Raw genomic sequence first — 21,802 nt, 5'->3', positions numbered from 1 at the left:
GCCTGCTTTTCAGCCATATATGTGAACGTGCAAAGGCACCTTAAACGACAAATGTGAACGGGGTTGCAGACCTAAACATGCAGCGTCCTTGATGGGTCCCCTGAGGCAGCCCTGGGCCACCACAGTAGTGTGAACGTGGGGATAGAGCCAGGGGCTCTGGACCACAGAGAAGCTAATTAGGTGTCAGAATGACTGATATAAGACAATCTCGTACTAAAATAAAGTTTCTAAGTGGTGACATTTAGAAAAACAGCAGGATATATAATTAGGTTAAACTGTCAGCTGGATTTCATTCATTCCCTCACTGAGACTTATTTGCTGAACCAGAACATTCTCATCTGTGAAACTTGCTGACACTAAATTAAAATAATTGTATTTTAACGTACATATTCAGCTGACCCTGTTAAACTGTATAATCAAATTATCCAAAGCATTGTATATCAATAGTCAAAAGTACCCTCAAAAACAGCTGCTGTAATCATAATGTTAGTATTCATTTATGTAGAAGTATATAGTGTTTATCATGACATCAGCATCGAGAGGCCCCTTTAATAAAACATATTTTACCATATGCCTTACAGTGTACTGAAAAAGTATGATGAGACAAATGAAAATAATTCAAGCGCATCTTATTATAAACATTAAAGCAGGTTTTGATGAATAACACAATAATACTAGTTCAACCACCAAATTCAATGTCCACCATTCTGGACCCAATGCTACAATCTCATTTTAAGAATAAGATCTCAGTTGGCTTGTGAACAGCGTTTCAAGGCTGCTGTTTTAACACCTGTAAGGCACACTTACTTGATTTTTCCTGGCCCTTGTCCATAGCCCTTTGCCTCCAGCTTTCTATAAAAGTTGCGGAGCTTGGCTTCAAAATCTCTGCGGTACGGTGCAGGGGCCCTGGCACTAGCTCTCTGCAATCCTGCAAAGACAAACAAACCATTCTTAGCACTCGGTGCATCCACAAAGTATCAGACAAACTACCAACTCATCAATGTTTTGGGAAGAGTCTGTTTTAAATGGCACCCATGGCTTGAACGGTAGTGGACTTGTTTTGAAATCTTCTGCAGAGAACACAGAAAACCAAGAGATTTTATAGCTTTTTCATTTATCATCAGTATGTGTTCTTATTTTGAACATTCATTTCATTTAAGATGTTTCCTATGTGCATTGTGAAATCCTTTATATTTAATCTTCGATATTTTAATTCTGAAATCCACTTAGAGAACAGGAGAGTCCTTTGTTTAAATATGACTGCTTTGCAATATAAGAAATGTGGATAAATGCTTTACTTTAATTAGTAAATGTATGGCAGTAAAACCTGCTCCTCAATCCCAAGTCTTTTCCTAGTTTAGATCTCAACAGATTTAAATGTTTATTAAAAAGTATTTCTTAGTCTATTGAGATCGGTGAGGACTGTCACACTAGATTATTTATATATATTTTCTATGTTTTCTGTAATATTTTAAGTTAGTGGCTTCTGCTGTGATTATAACAAGAAGTTTAAAGTAGAACTATTACTAAAAATAATCCATCATAGACAGCATTAGCTCTGGTTAACAGTCAACATCTTTAACATTAAAAAGGTTTTTGTAAAACAGGCTGTTTAAAGTATCTTCTTGTTATTTTAATCAGGAGATACATTGATGATACACCATGACAGTGTGTGCATCTCAGTAAAATTAAATTGGGCCCAGACAGTAGGCATTCACAAAAGCTCAGATATGCATACTGCTTGACCAAATGGAATTTACAAATGTGTTTTGTTGTTTTGTCTATTGACCTTGCCTATTAGCTCCCTGAAGGAGGAATTTTTTAACCTATTCTTTCTGTGTTACGCAGGCAACTTTTCCAAGATGAACTGAATATAGACATTGACTCCCTTCCTTCAAAAGACAGTCACCTGGGGAGTTCTGAGGTGAGGACCCCGGAGAGCAACGTGGAGAGAAGCTGAAGCCGGCATGAAATGAGGAATGTGGCGGGATGTACGACATGATCTCTTCTTCAAAGAGGCTGCAAGAGAACAAAGTATGACAGGTTAGTGGGGGCAGGAGATTTACCTGTTATAGTCTGGATTTAGAGGCTTTCAGTAAACCTACAGTACACCTCAAAGTCCCTCCCATGACTGAGAAAACAGATAGATGGCGATGAAAGTGTACAGTATCGATTTTGTTAGAAAAGCCATTTAATATTAGCCAGTTATTCTGTCACTACATTGTCTGTCCCTACAATTGTTAACACTAAAATTTACATGTTTCACTTACAACCACACCTAAGTGTTTTTTCAGGACCTTTACTTATTGTTGTATATGTCAAGCATCCAGCAAATTCTTGAAAAAAACACATTTATTGACCTTAAATCACTGTTTTTAGACTGAGAAAGACCCATATAACTATACTGTACACATATATGACACACTCAGCATGTGGTTTAACGTATTTATGTATTTATTTTTGGACAGAATACAAAAAGATAAACACAGTATTGTATTATTTTGACCTCTTTTCAAAAGTACATTATATTGTGACGTGTACAGATATAACGATGCAAAAAGAATTATTCATGTGACAGAAAACAAGAATATTTATGCACAGTACATTATAAATATTTAAAAACACATTCAACAAGCCCATTCAGGCTTGTTTACTAAAGTTGGCTGATGGCTTCAATACAAAAAGGCATTTTTAAATGTTTGCTTTTTGTTATGCTGCCATTGGAAGCTAACCTTAATATTTTGCAATATGATTCTGAAGTGTACACTTACTTGACAGTGATGTTCTATGGTCACAGTTGTGTCATGACTAACAGTAAGAAACCCACATTAACAAAGAGATAGATGTTTTCCTTGGCTGGGTCAGTGTGATGTTCTTTAAGTGATGAAACGTAATTGGATTATATAGGCTCAGAATGGTTAATCTCTGCTTTGAAGAATGTTTTGAGGCGAGAGAATGACAAAACAACTGTTCAAAAACCAATGTGCCTTCTGCACACTACATCCAACTTGCCACATGTAGAAATGCAACCGTAACAAGCACATACATAAAGACAGAAGGACAAGTACAGGACTTAAGAATGTTCTAACAAAGTTTCTTCATAATTTCACTATGTATCTTTAGCACAGTTCTCTAGATGTTGAGGTAAAAACTAGGTCAAGTAGACAAACGTTTCGCCGAATGCCATCATCGGTGTAATTACTTATACGTGATATGTGTAACAGACATACATACATTAAAAAAAAAAAATCTGGCTACACATCCCATTTCCAGACAGTCATATTGTGCTAGAATGTAGACTGCCAGTGATGTAAACATATAAATAAATAAATACAAATAAATGAATGTAACACTCTTACCTTAACAAAATGACCAGGTCTGCATCACATGATAACTTTTCTACTCCGTGAGTACCTTCTGTTCTTATGTAATGAATCTTCTCCCTTGAAACAAAGTATTCAGGACAAGAGGACATTTTTACAAGAAGAATGATAGTAACCTCCCCCCTGCCCCAAGTGATTGGGAAATGGCAGCAACAGATATCAATTTTTTAACCTCTGCAGGTGCTTGTTTGTCTCACTTTGGGACTCCTTCAAGAATGTTTAGAAACACCACGCACAGTGTGTGTGTGTGTGTGTGTGTGTATATATATATATATATATATATATATATATATATATATATATATATATATATATATATATATATGAAATACATGGATGAAGGTTATAATTGCATCCTGAGCCAGTTGAATAAAAAAAAAGGCATAATACCACACTAGTGAAAAATTGATAATTCATTGAAGTTTGACCCATACGACTCCTTGAGACCATCACTTTCAATTCAAACACAAAATGTCTTGTTTTCAATCACTCGACAACACCCACAGTACAGAAATGTTCATTAATGATCTGGTACATTTGTATCTCAGAGAAACTGGAGAGGAACAGGACATTAAAACACGGTAAAGGCAATCATCTAAATAAAGCTGAAGCATTAACGGATAACTACATGGAACGTCTGTACAGCACTGAAACACTACGTTTTAAAAAACCCAACTGTACTGCTGTACCTTTGATCTCGTAATTTATGACATCACAGAAACCCTAGATGGAATTATTTTCCTGTAACTCACTGAAGCCCATCTAATATATATATATATATATATATATATATATATATATATATATATATATATATATACACACACACACACACACACACACACACACACTAAGACATTATACTACATTGTTTCGATAATGTCAAAGCTCCTTACTCTATAGTGTAATCACCTTTGTCACATTAGTGGAAACCGGAATGTTTTATATCATAAATTAGGTTATATAATGTATTATATATATATATATATATATATATATATATATATATATATATATATATATATATATATATATATATATATATATATTTCTGGTTCTCAATAGTGTTCAGCTTATAATGAAAAGGTAAATACTGCTCTATTCATATTTAGGCCATTTTGACAGTTAATTGCATATGTACAGCATGTTACTATAAAAGGGCCCTTCACACATTCCCAGATTTCAATATATGTAAGTCAGATAGCAAAATAATTAGAGAGCGCTGTAGATGTTTCTATTTCTCAAAAAACAACCACTAGCTATTAAACAGTGGCCTTTAGGCGATCCTATTAGAAATACAATGCTCATACTGCGAGAGGAGGACAGTGGAGTGCAGTGGAGTTCATACCTCAGTGCATGGTTTCTGGACAGGCTTGGCTGTCTCTCCTGAAGAATCTCAAAAACGTTGGGTTGGCGAAGGAAAGCTACTATCTTGTCATTATAGCCTGTAATTACAAAACAAAGAAAACTCTATACTTCTCATATTTAAATTTAAACCTGAAATGAAGATTAAATATACACAATTCCCTAATGTAAGCACATAATTCCACATATAAATTTAACTTTATACAAGTATGCTCTTTTAATACTGATCTGTTTAATCGGTACACCTATAATTTACCTTTCAAAAACTGACACTGTAGTTGTTATATATCATTTAAAATACAAGAATACATTGGTGTAAGAGGGGATAAGTTCAAGTGGTTAACACAAAAATATTTGATAACTGATGGAACATGATTTCTTCACAAATTGAGTATTTTTGCCTCATCCACAATAAACCATCATATCTTTGGTTTGTCATATTTGAAATCTACACTCATTTTAAACAGCAGATGCTTTTTGATGTGGTCATTAAAAATGTCTATCTAGGGGTTTTCATTTCTCTTCTCACAAGCTGGTAATTTATTTATGGAGAACTATTTTGGTTTGCAATCCATTATATTGTCATGAACAACACTCCAAAGTAGTTTTAATTAAACATTTAAAAGACATTTAAAACAATATATAATTTTTAACAAATCTTTTTTCATTGGAACAAATGACATTTTGCTTTTGTTAACATGTTCAGTAGACACTACGGCCATATACATAAAAGATGGCAGTAATTTCTGGCCATTAAAAAAAATTACTGGGTAGTATTTAACAAGCGATTTATAAAACTATTGCCTGGCTATTTTACCAGCGAGTAATTGATGTAGATGTGATTTAATGTCACAGATTGTTACCAAGATATTTTTCTAACCAATTGTCAGAGGTATACAAATTAACAGTGTCTCTGTATTTAAGACGTCAATGGCACACACCATCCTGTTTACACCATCACGTTATGGCTACAGGACATGTCTGGAGAAATACATGTTCCTAAACGTAGAACTTATGCTAGGAATTTATACAGTTTAGACACATCTCATTCTTCGCCTGGTCTGAGGCATGTGTTAATTATGATCCTGGTAAGGGTCAATTAACGGCACAAAACAGATTTATAAATCAGACGAATAATATGTTAATGAAAAAATAGGTGTCTAAGGGCACGTTAATCTAACGTTGCGATGATTGATGTTTTTTGACGGTAAATGGTATTTATACATCACCCAATGAAATACTGTCATATTAAACACTTTTACTGGCACGATAAAGGAGATGTTAAGTGTTATGCATAAAGGCCTACAGTGGCTTGCGACAGTATTGACTCTCCTTGGCATTTTTCCTATTTTGTTGCCTTACAACCTGGAATTAAAATTGATTTTTATTTGGATTTCATGTAATGGACATACACAAAATAGTCCAAATTGGCGAAGTGAAATGAAAAAAATAACTTGTTTAAAAAAATTCTAAAAAATAAATAACGGAAAAGTGGTGCGTGCATATGTATTCACCCCCTTTGCTATTAAGCCTCTAAATAAGATCTGGTGCAACCAATTACCTTCAGAAGTCACATAATTAGTTAAATAAAGTCCACCTGTGTGCAATCTAAGTGTCACATGATCTGTCACATGATCTCAGTATATATACACCTGTTCTGAAAGGCCCCAGAGTCTGCAACACCACTAAGCAAGGGGCACTACCAAGCAAGCGGCACCATGAAGACCAAGGAGCTCTCCAAACAGGTCAGGGACAAAGTTGTGGAGAGGTACAGATCAGGGTTGGGTTATAAAAAAATATCCGAAACTTTGAACATCCCATGGAGCACCATTAAAGCCATTATTAAAAAATGGAAAGAATATGGCACCACAACAAACCTGGCAAGAGAGGGCCGCCCACCAAAACTCACGGACCAGGCAAGGAGGGCATTAATCAAAGAGGCAACAAAGAGACCAAAGATAACCCTGAAGGAGCTGCAAAGCTCCACAGCGGAGATTGGAGTATCTGTCCATAGGACGCACACTCCACAGAGCTGGGCTTTATGGAAGAGTGGCCAGAAAAAAGCCATTGCTTAAAGAAAAAAATAAGCAAACACATTTGATGTTCGCCAAAAGGCATGTGGGAGACTCCCCAAACATATGGAAGAAGGTACTCTGGTCAGATGAGACTAAAATTGAGCTTTTTGGCCATCAAGGAAAACGCTATGTCTGGCGCAAACCCAACACCTCTCATCACCCCGAGAACACCATCCCCACAGTGAAGCATGGTGGTGGCAGCATCATGCTGTAGGGATGTTTTTCATCGGCAGGGACTGGGAAACTGGTCAGAATTGAAGGAATGATGGATGGCGCTAAATACAGGGAAATTCTTGAGGGAAACCTGTTTCAGTCTTCCAGAGGTTTGAGACTGGGACGGAGGTTCACCTTCCAGCAGGACAATGATCCTAAGCATACTGCTAAAGCAACACTCGAGTGGTTTAAGGGGAAACATTTAAATGTCTTGGAATGGCCTAGTCAAAGCCCAGACCTCAATCCAACTGAGAATCTGTGGTATGACTTAAAGATTGCTGTACACCAGTGGAACCCATCCAACTTGAAGGAGCTGCAGCAGTTTTGCCTTGAAGAATGGGCAAAAATCCCAGTGGCTAGATGTGCCAAGCTTATAGATACATACCCCAAGAGACTTACAGCTATAATTGCTGCAAAAGGTGGACAAAGTATTGACTTTGGGGGGGTGAATATTTATGCACGCTCAAGTTTTCTGTTTTTTTGTCTTATTTCTTGTTTGTTTCACAATAAAAAATATTTTGCATCTTCAAAGTGGTAGGCATGTTGAGTAAATCAAATGATATAAACCCCCAAAAAATCAATTTTAATTCCAGGTTGTAAGGCAACAAAATAGGAAAAATGCCAAGGGGGGTCAATACTTTCGCAAGCCACTGTACATTTCCTATCTGGAGTCTTTTATTATAGCAGTGAATGACAAGGTCTATGGATGCTACTCAGTTGAAATTAATGCAGTTAATGGCTCCCACTTTAGTAACACGTATAAAACGCAATATACCTAAGACCCTGTTTTTTTATGGAAACTACACTAAGTGCTGCTCATTAGATTATGAAAGACATTGAGCATTGGAGTGACGCATGTTTATTAGTGATGCGTACAATGTTTTCTGAAATTAAACCATTTATTTTATATTTGTATTTTAAACATACATGACATTTACACTTTACTGGGACACATTTTTAAATAAATAAAAGTAATCATATCCTGATGCTATTCTATGCAAGTGAGCTTAAACAAATTAGGCTGTACAATAAGCAGTATAGGCCTAGAGCTGTTAGTGAGTTGGTCAAAAGCAAATATTTGTCAGAGCTTGAAAGGGGATTTGGAGGCTGGTGTTATTGGAAAGGTGTAATTCAATAAACACATTAACTCAAACACTGCAGGGAAGTAGTTAGCAGGCTGTATCAATTAGAGCTGCGTAGATTGTCACCAAGCTGCCAACATTTTTTATTAAAGGTCTTTTAACATCATTTTACTTCTGTTTAAGCACAGAACATACATACGGTATATAAATATTTGCACAATTACTAATTTTGTCCACCACCCAGTTCTACCTGCTCTGTAAAAAAAAAAAAATTACTAGCACAAAAGCAGATGCACTTCACAGAGGTTATTTTAGAAACACTCGACGCACTCGGTACCGAGGGATTAAAACCGTCATCCTGAGGAAGCCATTTCTTGTTTTCCTTCTCAAGATGCTATGGTAAGACCTTTGTGTCTAGCTGAGCATGTTGATAGAAAAGAGCTTCTGAGTCGTGTTGTATTTCCCTTGCATTCCTGGAATCACGACTCTCTAATTTGAGTATCTTCTTCGGCCTTTCAGGAGCCTCCTCGCTAACGTTGTAGGATGCTCTGTTTTTTACTGTCTGTCGTATGTGAGTGTGGCAGAGCAGAGTTCTGCCCTTTATAAATTGGCAGGGATAGGGTTAAATTCACCTACCTGCCTGGGTTTATTGTGTTCAGGTGGCTGGGGTTGATTAGCACAATTAGCGATCAATCAGCACCCAGCCACCTGACATAAAAGGAGGCCTCAGCTTCCCATTAGGGGGAGGAGAGAGCTGAGGAAGCAAGCTGGTGTTTGTGCTTGCTGTTTTTGGTTTGTTGTTTTTGTGTTTTTTTTTTGATCCAGTGAAGGCATCGCCCAGCCTGGAAACCTTTATTTTTGTAAGTCTTGTTCTGTGTCTTTCTATTTGTGTTTAAATATCTTTGTTTTCACCCGTGTGCACTTTTAGTTTGTCTTTATTTATAATAAAAGTATTTTTTTTTTTTCTGCAGTCTGCCTCTGGGCCTCTATCCACTCGCCAGCCTGTTGCAGTGAGCGACTGCCTGTTCAGTCACCCCGTGATTGATTGTCTATGTCCTTCTTGGGAGAATACAGTTCCTCCATGGGTTTGGCCTTGCCGCATCCCCCGCGGTCGAGTGATTCCCTGCCGTCCGGCAGCTGGAGTGAGCATGTTGTTTGGCTGCCGCTGCAAGTCCCATCTCTGTAATAGACCGCACGGCCCTGTATTCAAGGTCGTGCTGTGGATTAGCTGCAGCACGGTTGTTACTACAGCCATCCAGAAGTGTATTCCTCCACCGGGCTCTGTTGCTTCATCCCGCTATAGAGTAGATCTTGCCAGTTGTGTAGACCACCCACCTCGGTGAGTCAGGCTTTATAAACAAACAACAGTGTGTTCTTCCCCATGTGTTTCTACCATGTTTTTGATGACTGCCTTCAACTCTCCCGCCGTGGCTTCGGCCATTGTGTCTTCCTGGTGCATGCTACGCACTGACCAGGAGTGTGTCCACGCGGTTAGGGTAGGCACCATTGCATAGCTGCCCCCCTGGTGCTTTGGTACCTCGGTGCACACATAGCCCTTGGTACTTTGGTATCTCGGTGCTCATTGCACACGGCACACGGTGCCCAGTGCTACAGTGCCAGTGCACGGAGATGGTGCAGCACGGTACATGGTGCATATAGTGCTCCTTGTACTCGGTGTTCAGAGCCCACAGCACTAGTGCACAAATACACAGTGCTGCACGTTACATGGTGCACGTAGTGCTCATGGTACTCAGTGTGCATGGTGCTCAGTATGCACGGTGCACACAGTGCAAGGTGCCGACTGCTATAGTGCCAGTTCACGAACGCATGGTGCTGCACAGTACACAGTGCAATTAGTGCTCATGGTACTCGGTGCGCATTGTGCTCACTGCGCACGATGCACACGTGCTCAGTACCGACTAGTATACAGCCACACTTTGCCGCACGGTACACGTAGTGCCTACAGTACTCTGTGTGCACGGTACACACGGTGTTCTGTGTCTTCAGCTACAGTGCTGGTGCATGAACGCATGCCGCTACTCGATACAATCGGTGCTCGAGTGCACGTTACAACTAGTGCAAGCGGTGTTCGTGCTCAGCCGATGCCGGCCAAGTTGGGGTTCCACCCCTGTACGGCCTGCAAGGCAAAGATCCCGCACGAAGATAAGCATATCCTCTGCACGGGGCTTGGGCTTCCAGCATGCCACCTTGGCCTTTGAGAGAGAGGTGGCCTGCAGTATCTGTGCGGCTTTTCAGCCCCAGGTAAGGAAGAACAGGTTGGAGAGGTTCATGAGAGCGAATTCCGCATCCTCGATGAGATCAGGGTGGGTGGGCAGAGGCATCCCAGCTGGTGCAAGAGGACACACTTTCCATAGCGGCCTCTGGGGATGGGGCCTCCTTCTTCCCTGATATATCGGCCATTCAGCTGGGTCTACTTCGCATGCGTCCGTTACAAGTGTGGCTCAATGCGTTCCACCTACATCCCAAGCGCAACTGATGGTGTCTCATATGTGCTCGGCAGCCCTACGCTGATGGAGGACAACCTCTCACCTGCGGCAATGTTACGTATGGGAGTGGTTTTCATCCGCCAAGTGGTGACGACAAATGCCTCCAACTTGGGTTGGGGGGCAGTCTGGGAAGGCAGAGGATTCTGTGGATCCTGTTCGGATGGCTGGATGTCCATGCATATAAACACGCTGGAGCTACAGGCGATCTCCCTTGCTCTCCGCCATGTTAAGAGGTACACATGTGTTGGTGCGGACGGACAACACAACAGTGTATGTCAGCCACCAGGTTGGCCTACGGTCCCCGGGGTTTTATCGTGTTGCCTTTAAGCTTTTGCTGTGGGCTTAGAGAAACTTGCTGTCCCTTCGAGCGATGCACATTCCCAGCAGACTCTCTCTCTCTCTCTCTCTCTCTCTCTCTCTCTCTCTCTCTGGGTCCCCTTCTGTCAGAGTGGCGACTCCACCATCAGGTACTGGAGCGCATTTGGGAATGATTCGGGATAGCGCAGACCAATCTCTTTGCCTTGGCGGAGACGACACACTGCACCCTGTGGTACTCCTTCCACCGCTTAGGCGGTCCACTAGGCATCAACTACTACTGCTCCCGGCGTCAGTTCTCCTAGTGGCCCCAAGGTTGCCCAGGAGAATCTGGTTCCTGACCCTGTGCCAGCTGTTACACGGCCAGCCCTGGTAGATCCCACTTCGCATGGAGCAAACTGTAACATAACTGGAGATTGGGTCATGGCTTCTAACCAGACACCAAGTTTGAAAATACTTCCACTTGTACAATGACCTAGTGGAGTCTGCCCTAGCGTTGTGCAAGGTATCCACAACCTAAAATTAAAATACTTCCACTTGTACAATGACCTAGTGGAGTCTGCCCTAGTGTTGTGCAAGGTACCCAAAACCTTAGAGCTAACCAGCAGTCCCTTTCAGAGGCCAGACCAGCCATATCTAGAACTTACCAACCACACAGTTTTGAATTGAATACAGGCAGGCCTGCAGGTGCCCAGTCAACGACAGGGGTCGCTGGTGTGTGGAGAGCTAAGGACTCCCCAGCTGACTTAACCCCTCCCTGTCTGGGCAGCACTCGGCCAATTGTGTGCTGCCCCCTGGGAATTCCCGCCCATGGTTGGCAGTGGCATAGCTTGGATTCAAACTGGGGATCTCCAACTTATAGGCACATCCTGTGCTCCAGGAGGAGTGCCTTTATCAGATGTGCCACTCGGGAGGCCCCCTGTAGAAGCCTATTATTAAAATAGACTACATAATGAATAATCATTTGGCATCTCATGGCTCAACAGACAATTTTAAGGTCTGAGAAGCAGAAATTACTTGAGTTTTTATTTTAAATTTAGAAATGGAGTCAGATTCATGAATGCCGCTGGGATAGGAATTCCATAATCAGTGGGCATGGTGACTAAAATGTTTCTGCTCTGCCCATGTAATGCAGTCACAATGCTTTGATTGTTGAGCCAAGCATGAAAAGACATATAATCTTGTGGCCAGATACATACCAGGTAAATAGGACGATCATTTATGTTTAATGCTAAGTCTTTAATTCAAGTCAGAAAGCCAGTTAAATTTTGTCAGTATAATGTGGATGGAGTTTGTAGAGAAGTAAGGCTGCTGAACTGAGAATGATCTACTGCCTGTAAATAAATTTGCAATGTCAAGAACCTGAATATACCTATTTGTAATAGTTTCAAGTTTCCATTTGAAAAATCATTAATACTAATACTAAAGACACTTGTCCTGTCCTCCCCAAAATTGTGCTGTGACCTACACAAATATTATCAGTCATAGCCGTAGTAATAGTAGTATTGTTAGTAGTATTATTAGAATTACTGAATGCTGATATCCAATGATTGTTGGAGGTAGTGATGCATTTTTGATGTGACAGGTGAAAAAGATAATGATAACAATTTCAAATAGAGGAGGGTGCAGAAATAACAACATTACTACTACTCCTACTACAACTCCCCTTACTCCTTCAGCTAAGATTACTATGACTACGACTACTAAGAACAATGAATTTGGTTACATACCTAAAGGTACGGCATCATGGTGATACTGGTTCCTGATTGCCGCTACCAGGGTATTGCCAGGTCTTGCTAACAAAGACGCCCCTCGACTTCTGGATACCTCGGATGCCTACAAAGCACATGGTAACAAACACAATAGACAAAAGAACAAAGAGAGCTAATAAGACACAGGACTAAATCCAAGGGATTATGGTTTTGATGACACCAGTTTAGACCTGCACTTGTATGTCTGTGAGAATAAGTAACTATTTCATAAACATATAGGGTTAGATGTACTAAGATGGGCCAGTCGCAGTGCAAACATACCGCAACTTGCATTTTTGTTGCAACAATTCGAAAGTATACTTTTTGTCGTATTTACTAAGAGAAACCATGCTAATGAAAAGGGCCGCAATATACTAATATAAATATTTGTTGCATCTTTTTAGCAAGATCTCTAGTATACATTGCAAGAGTCGGGCGACATTGTTCAAATAAACTAGTGGCAGTTGTGGTTTGCTGCAGCAGAGGTTGCCCGAAGGATAATGTCTAACAAAACACAAAAAAAGCTTTCACACAGTACCTTTTTTTTCATAACAGTTGAAAGAAACATCAACTGGACCCTCCACACAGCAGCAGCCCTGAGCACACTGGCTGCTTTCTTTAAATACCCTGCACCTGGCTCTAATTTACAATGATAGCCAGGTGCAGGGGACAATTAACAATAAAACAATTAACACAAATATTATTAAACTAAACCAATTAAACCCAAATGTGCATTATTACATGTTTTAGGCAGGGAAGCTCCCTGCTGTATTACTATATATATATATATATAATGAAAGGAGGTTTAATCCCATCAGATTCTATAATTTTCACCCCCAAAAATGCAGTACAGTAGACCCAGTAGACCCTTGCTAAACTGAACATGTTTGTCTGACATGTCAGGTTTAAAAACATACAATAAAATTGCACAGACATACATTTACAGTTCTCGATGTATTTTAAATATAAATCATTGCGTTGAAATAACACTATGTGTTTTGGGCAGGCTACACATTACATTATGTAAAAACATAACTCTGTAGAGTGGGCCTATACAGTACACAGTACAGTAGTAAAATCAAATGAATACCTAGCACACGTTCTTTTTACTTTAGCCTACCGGTAACACAAAATAAATCATGCTGCTGCATTGTACACATTGGTGTACAATGTGAATAAAAGATTATTTTAAATTGAAACTAAATAATTTTAGTTTTTATTTTTATTTGAATTATTATTATTATTTTTTTAACTTGGCCTACTTAGTAGCCTAGACAATTAACACACAATATGGTCCTATACAGACACTCAGGGTTAGTGGCACTTGTGTGCAGTCTATTGCTCCCAACATGCTGGGAAAACCAGAAATGTAATAGAAATTTGTTTTCAAAGCTTGTAAGTACAGCCTGACTAGTGAAAACTAGGTACTTGGGTGTTTGCCTCAAAAATGCTTTGAGCACAACTGGCAACACACGAGAAAAAGAGAATTACCACTGTTTAAAACGTGCTTTCAAAAGTTCTTAACAAATTAATGCAATTGTAAGTGTTGCAATTGCCCACAGCTTTAGTATGTCTCATTACAATATCTGAGAACCCTCATTTGCACTGTCTCTGCCCCTGTTTTGCAAATTTATACAGGAACTCCCATAATTACATATTCATCTAAAGCTGAGCGCAAAGAAAAACTGCTGCTGGAAAGCATTCTCTAAAAAGTTGCTAACAGCATTGCGCTTGTGTTGTACATTTCACCCTAGACTTCCGACTCATTTGCAACTGGTTTGTGACTATTGCAACAGGTGCAACACTTTAGTACATCTACCCCAAAGTATTACAATTTTAACCAGTTTAAGTGATACAGAAGAGGGGACGGATCAGAGCTGGAAGCTGTTGTACTTTTTACATTTGCTCAACTCTTTGCTGAAAAGGAATCTCTTACAGCCTATTACAATCACTTCATTATTTCAGACTGTTTATGTTAATTTATGGCTGTACATTATGTCAGTCCAATTTCACGATTGTCAGATAATAATTATATCTTTTTTTTCAAATGGAAATTAAATATTTGTGTTGAATAGATCTACATCATCATTGTTTAATTATATATTTTTAACAATGTGTAAAAAGACCCTATAGCTTATAAGGAAGCAAAGATTTTAATTATTTTCACAAAGGGTTAAGCTCCTGATTTATTCAAAGAATATATTTTCTTTTTTTTATGAATTAAATATGGTTTTAGCATTCACGGAACTATTGTACAAAGTTGTTGACTTTGTTAAGAATATTTTAGAACAGGTGCATGACTATCAAGCTTAATGTTATTGACCAAACAGACTTAGAACCTTTTTTTTTTTTTTTTTTTTTTTTAATAAATACTAGCAATGACATTAAACCATAAAGACTAAAATATATATAGTTGCAATACCAGGTTGGTTCTATGTGAATGAGATAATTCTACATACATTTTATACAAATGGGTTTTCTCTCCCAACGGAGGTACCCAACAACTCAAAAAAAACTTGTGTTCAATCAAAGATCATAATCCTTTGCTGAGACCTAGCTTAGTATTACAAATCACATTAAACTATAATGACTGAAATAATGATGGCCTTGCATTTGTAAGGGGGTTAATTGTTCTTAGTTCAGCTACAACAGGACATGCTGGAAATGTACTTTTAGTAACAGTAATCACTAAGGCATTAGAGTGAGCCGGAACACATCACAATAGCATCCCTCCTCCTCGAAGACATGTTCCTATTTGTTTCCTGTCACATGAACAAGACTGGTAGAGAAAACAAAGATTTATGTCTGTACAATCAGTTTTTTTTTTTTTTTTTTTTTTTATATATATATATACAGGTATCTTCCAGTGTTATTTAAATATATTCTTTTAGAAAAGGCATTGTCTTTAAGAACAGCTGTTGGACAACATCTGTCATAATCCTGTCAATAGGATGTATGACCACCATGGACTGCTATGGACAGCCTGGATAGTCAGGTATATCTGTCAATGTTATTTTATCAGCTAAATTGCAATTTTAAGAATGTAACTGTCATTTAGTGGGATGAGTGTGACTGTGTGTGGCTCATCCTTACCTCTCCAGCACTGTAACTGCGAAGTCTCTGTAGATGCTGCCTGTGTGTCAAATGGTTTGGCAAGCGGCCATTTTGAAGAGGAATTCTGGGATCGATGAAGGTTGTGGCTCGACTGTTGTGGTCCACAAAAAAGGACTGAAATTAGAGAACAGCACAATTTTAGTCATATGTAATAAAAGAGAAACACTGGCATAGTTCTCTGTCTTTCTAAAATGTATTTATCCCATTCAGCTGAACATTCCCCCACCACCCCCAAGTGTGTTACTGCGTATGGCAGTGCTATACACATATGCTTGGTTTAAAATAATCCTTATTGTATAATTAGACTTCTAGTTTAAACGTTTGTCATTGAATGCAATTTTGTATTATTCAGCGTTTAATAATTATGGATTATGTAGCATAATTCAGATCATATAGTTTTCAGAATGATTGTCCATTTTCATTGAAATGAACTTGGATAACACAAATTTCCTGTGAATATAAATTGGAACAAGGTGCTTTTCTTTTTATTGTAAAATACAGTACTTAATTCCATGGTAGTTTTATGTGTTTTATATACAATATACATTTAATTTTCAGTTCAGTGGTTGCTGTATCTGCAGTGATATCATTGTACATGCCAGCATGACTGTTTGTAATAGACTCCTGAAAAGAATAAGCATAATAAGAACTCCTAGTCCCTTGAAATATGTCACTACAAGTATTGACCTAATATTTACTCAAATTGACCTGCAATGACAAGTGATAGCATATTTGAGGGGTCTTATTGTTTGCATTAATTTTTCAAATTTCTTTAGCAGCATTCAAAAGCTGATGATGATGCCGATGATGTCACAGGACATTTTTAGAATGTAGAACATTTAGAACTGTGGTCTCCAAGGAAACAAGGAATCAAACATACTTTGTAATTAAATCAAACCTTAACCTTAAGGTACCACATACACTTTGAAGTTTTCTCAAGTACAGAGTCACAGCACTTTCAACTTTTTTTATTGAAACAAAAAACTGGATTCTGAGTCATCTAATTTGACCTTTAGAAGACGTCTGTTACAGGAATATTTTACTCCAGACGAACCTGAAAATGATCAATATTCTCTAGGTATGTTTTTTTGTTTTTGTTTTGAAACTAAAGAAAATTTAAATATTGTTCAACCTTTTTTAATTATTATTTTATTTATTTGAATTTTGTTACTGTGCTAACCTAATCCTGTGCTATGATAACTATATCGTCGTTGAATGCTCCTGAAAATGTGTTGGCTACATGCACTTGGGGGAGGGGGGGGGGGGTTGATAATGGAAAACAATTTAATATCCAAATCTAATCATTACTGACAGTGACACCTTTGGCTTGTGTACCTCCTGTTATACCCACTATATTCACTTCTGCTGACTCCCTGAAGCCTTGCATTTGATCATTAGGAGCTTCAAGAATGGTGGCTTTGACAAAAGCAGATGACAGTGCTTATTTTTTACATAGAAGGTTATGTGTCTAGATTTACAGTTTATAAGGACATACATTTAAGATACACTTTTTTTTCAATCAGGATCTGAATTGGAAGGTTACAACCCTGACTTTGCGAACTCCATTGTGCCTGATAATTATCCAGCCTCTGTTCCGTTTCAAAACCACTCCGGATGGTTCTATCCTCTCTCTACAAGCACTCTGGCGCTCCATGCACAGCTGTGCGGGTCTGAGGGCAACTCTGAACCCTCTAGCCACACCCACTCTGCATCTAGCCAAGTCTCTCAACAGACTAGCCCCTCCCCTCCAGGATCAATCCCTGTCAACTCACCAATGACCAATGTTCTACCTCCCAACCCCTCATACTTCCCTATAGATAATTCCTGTGTTATAAGACCTTCCTCTTCAATCCCCTCCCTTCCACCTGCTACAGAGGAAATCCTGGACAGTCAGGAAGTCAGTGATTCCTTTCACTCTTCTGCAAAAAATCTGACCTCAGAGAACTGGGTTACTGAGAGTCTACTTGAAGAGTTGTTGGATTCAGATGCAGAAGAAGCCACCTGTGCTCCTGGGGTCTGCCAGTATCCTCCAGAGGAAGAGACAGTAGAGGATTGGTCTACCAGCTTCACACATGACGAAATAGATGTCATCTTTGGCATTAAACCTGCTAGTGACATTGGATACACAAATGCCCTGGCAAGGTCCTACTTCAGTGACTCGGATGAGGATGAGCCAATACAATTCCCCCAGCACTCAACGCCATGCCATACCCCTCAATTAAGCCTTTCTCATCACTTTGATGAAGGGGGTGACAGATTCTCTTCTTTGCAGTCCTTCCCTAGCATAGTCACTGAGGAAGAGACCAGAGGTTCCATCTCAGACAGTCTTGTCAGCAGCGTGGAGATGCTTATGGAAGATAAGGAATCAGATGATCTGGATGCCAGATTCATCTGGTCCCACTCCAACAAGGAATGGATAGAGAATGAAAGCCAGTACAAGTGTGCTGGCTGCCTTCAACACTACAGGAGCCTGGCATCTCTGCAGGTACACGTGGAGCAGGGCTGGAGACAGGGGTTCAGCTGCAGGGTTTTCTACCGGAAGCTGAAGGATATGTGGGAAAACAGCATCCAAAATGAAAGACAGACGAATGACAGTGAGCAAACCCCAGAGTCTATGAGCAGCTACCAGGGAAAGAGAGCTAGGAAGCGCAAAGCAGCTGAAGAGGAGAAACCAGGCCCAAAGAAGAGAAGACTGGTCTGATAAAAGTGTCAGAGTTTGAGTGAAGAAACAAGTACTTTCAAATTATGGTACTTGGCACCTGACATTTATTTATTTTTTATTTATTTAAAATACTATTTTATTTACTTAATAAAAAAAAAAACCCTTAAAATATAAAGCTTCTTGGTAGTTTCATTATTTCCTTTATTTAAGCTTTAAGATACTCAAAATAGATAAGATGGAAATGTTTGCACTAAGTTTGAGCGTTTATTCATTTAACAAAAATATATGTTGCAATATATGTGATGTTGTTTGACTATGCAATTAAGATAAGGTCTCCATGAACCCAAAAATGGCTTGTTGAACACTGTCACCTATGGGTGAGTCGATAGGCCTACGGCACAATTTATTTTATCACCCTTGTTTCACATCAAACTTGATGATAATTTTGCAGTTTTCTTTTCTATTTATGTGTGTGTGTGCCTGACACCATATCTATCATACAAGAATCCTGAAACCAAATCAGTTCATGCAATTACAAAATCATGTTTGGGAAAAGGGAATCAAAGCACAAACCACTGTAACTTCTTCTTGTTAAAACATGACAAAACTCAATAACGTTCACAACCCAAAACAAAGGAATGTTTATTTTGTTCTTGAGTTTAAACACAACATACCATTATTTTGAATACTTGCCAATCATACACAACCTTTTCCTTTATTTATTTTTTTTTAATCAATGACGTGGGATAGAGACTAATTAGATTTCACTTAGCAAATGGGAAACAGCAAGCACTTAGCAAGTCAGAAACCATATTTGTGTTTTACTCTGGAAGGGTATCATTTTTTTTAAATGAGGACTGAGTAGTATGGTACCTGACCCCTATACCTTGGCAACGATCATTTGTTTATCATTAGTGGAAAATAAACTATGCACTTGCAGCAATGGTGTCTACCTTGCCCTGCTGGTCAGTTTTGATCTCCCAGCCCCGTGGCAGCTCCTGCTGAGTGTCAGCAAACTTGTTGAGGAATGTCACCAGGTCCCTGTTGTGCTGATAGCGCTCAAAGTTGCGAGCATCCCTGCGAATCTTCAGAATCATGTGCTTCAGGCAAGTACTGTTCGTAAACATTCGATAGGCAGCCTCGGGAGGAGGGGAACAAAAAAAAAAACAAAAAACAATTTCAAAGCAATCTTTCAAATCTTTCAAATCAATGTCCTACCTATTATTGCATTATTACTGATCTCCCATTTCCTGTACTACATATATGTTTTCTTGTGTTTCACACTGTAATTTGGAGTTTGCATATATTTAAAATATATTAATATCACTTCCTCACTCCAATTATATATGTGTGTGTGTGTGTCAGTATCATTGTATTTGAAACATTTGCAAGATGGTAGAAGATTTTTCCAAATGAATATATCCCCGTGGTAGTGCAAAAGCCCTGCTGCTATAAGTAGTGTGTGTGTGTGTGTGTGTGGAAATGTACGGTTGGCAGGGATGGGGTTAAATCTGTCCCTGCCAGCAATCACAGGTGTGGCCATTCCCCGATCAGGTAATTGATGCTAACTGGGGAGAGGCCACATGGATAAAAGAAGGCAGAAATCCTTTGTTTGTTTTAAAGAATTTAGACAGTGAAGGCGAAGGCAAAGGCAAAAGCGAAGGCCCAGTCTGACAGAAAAACTATTTTGTTTAACCTTTTATTTGGCCCTTGTGTCTGTTTACATGTCGAGCATTTTGTTTGTTTTTTTAATAAAGTGCGTAACAGCATTTTAAAAATGCAGCTTTCTGTCTCTGGGTCTAATTCCTGTCGGTAGCCAGCCTGGGCAGTGACGCTGCCCTGTCACAATCCCAAATTATAGTTTAATTCAACACAAAGAAACAGGGACTACTAATAATGTAACCTTGGCTATAATTCATTTAACCTCGTATGATATGTACTGTAATATTAGGAACATGGTGATGGTCAGACCTTTGACAGATGATCGAAGATCTCCTACAGTATTATGCTGCATACAAATCTCTGCTGTCAGACTCATAATGAGGAAAGGAGAGATTATCATCACACTCTAGATACCTTGGATCTTGACCAACTAAAGCTAGTGAAATGCATTAACCACATGACTTTTCAGGGAGACCACATGGCTTGGAGCCAAAAACCTGTGCATCTGTTAAGGAGACTTATGGTAGGGGGAATCTGTTGACAGAACAAACTATAATTCACCAGTAAAAGACAGACAGCAACAACTAGAAACAAGAAATAATCAATGACAGACCTGCATACAATAAACTGTTCCCATGCTAATGCAGCAACAAGGTTTAAAATAAAATATAGAAGCTCACTGCTTAGAGCCCTGGGACGCAGTGCAGTTTTTTTTTTTTTAATGGGTTGTAGTCCCTGTACAGGGAGTAACCAGAAGCCAAGCCCCCAGTCAGCTCAGAATGGGAATTTGATATAGACTAATCATTTCGGCAATGACACTGTAAGAAACAGCAACATGAATACCATATTAACAAGCTTGGTTCTACTTACATAGTTTGCATGGAGCACTGTGAAGAACTCAGGGTGTGTGATAAACTTGACAGCTGGGGACTGCAGTAACAGGGTGATCTTCTGACTGTTGACAGGAGACAAGGGCCCTTCTCTTCTTGTTTCTAAAACAAAAATAAGACATAAAAAAGTAACAAATCTATTGATGCTGACTTTGATGCCGACTTTGCTAAAGATGTCTCATATCATTTTGAAGCCTGGGGCATACAGCTTAATGACATACAAGTCAAGGTTCTATTTTTGCTAGGCATGAAGGCTCAAGAAAATTAAACATCCTGACTATCCCCGAACAGCGATCAGAAACCTTCTTTATGTTAGGGCTAGCGTACCTGTTGTTTGCAGAGGGAAATCTGAATCTGTTTCACTTGTCCCTGATCTTTCGCTGGTCTGACTGCTTGCCTCATCCTCCGTTCGCTCTGTTGCAATGGTCCTCTGAATGTTCTGGTACCTATTATGAATGAAACAGATCCCCCTTATTATAGGCTGCTAAATAAAGTTACATTTTCTGGGCATGATAAACACAACAAGAACACATTATCAATATTGATTTGCTTAAGTGGATACATTTTACAGAGAATACTTTATTTCATTTAATATATTTGTACTGAAGTATACTAAATTGCATCTGGAATTGAATCTCAGCTCCTTTCAAAGGCTCTGTCAGTTTATTACAAGTGAGATAACTATATATCCAGGAAACCCTGGTAGTTGTTGCCAGGGAAATTCTGTTGAGGTGGTCAGCCTGTTTTGCCCATGCTTCAGAAGATGGGCATCCAAGCCTGCTC

The 21,802-nt window shown here is 39.1% G+C and overlaps 1 protein-coding gene across 1 annotated transcript in view; it reads right to left on the bottom strand.

Annotated features, from left to right (window-relative positions):
- The window catches only part of LOC121313083 (E3 ubiquitin-protein ligase HECW1-like), a 140,286-nt gene that overhangs the window by 16,898 nt on the left and 101,586 nt on the right, over positions 1-21,802 (bottom strand). Inside the window, exons 12-20 of the mRNA XM_041245230.1 lie at positions 21,347-21,465; positions 21,000-21,121; positions 19,421-19,606; positions 15,785-15,919; positions 12,671-12,776; positions 4,732-4,828; positions 3,360-3,443; positions 1,910-2,019; positions 808-928 (exon numbers count right to left, since the gene is read on the bottom strand). Coding sequence (XP_041101164.1) covers positions 808-928; positions 1,910-2,019; positions 3,360-3,443; positions 4,732-4,828; positions 12,671-12,776; positions 15,785-15,919; positions 19,421-19,606; positions 21,000-21,121; positions 21,347-21,465 — 1,080 coding nt within the window. The remainder of the gene's footprint in view (positions 1-807; positions 929-1,909; positions 2,020-3,359; positions 3,444-4,731; positions 4,829-12,670; positions 12,777-15,784; positions 15,920-19,420; positions 19,607-20,999; positions 21,122-21,346; positions 21,466-21,802) is intronic.

The sequence above is a fragment of the Polyodon spathula genome, chromosome 3 (genome assembly GCF_017654505.1).
Source record: "Polyodon spathula isolate WHYD16114869_AA chromosome 3, ASM1765450v1, whole genome shotgun sequence".
Classification (NCBI taxonomy): domain Eukaryota; kingdom Metazoa; phylum Chordata; class Actinopteri; order Acipenseriformes; family Polyodontidae; genus Polyodon; species Polyodon spathula.
The sequence above is the reverse complement of the archived record's forward strand: the minus strand, read 5'-3'. Positions and strand labels throughout refer to the sequence as shown.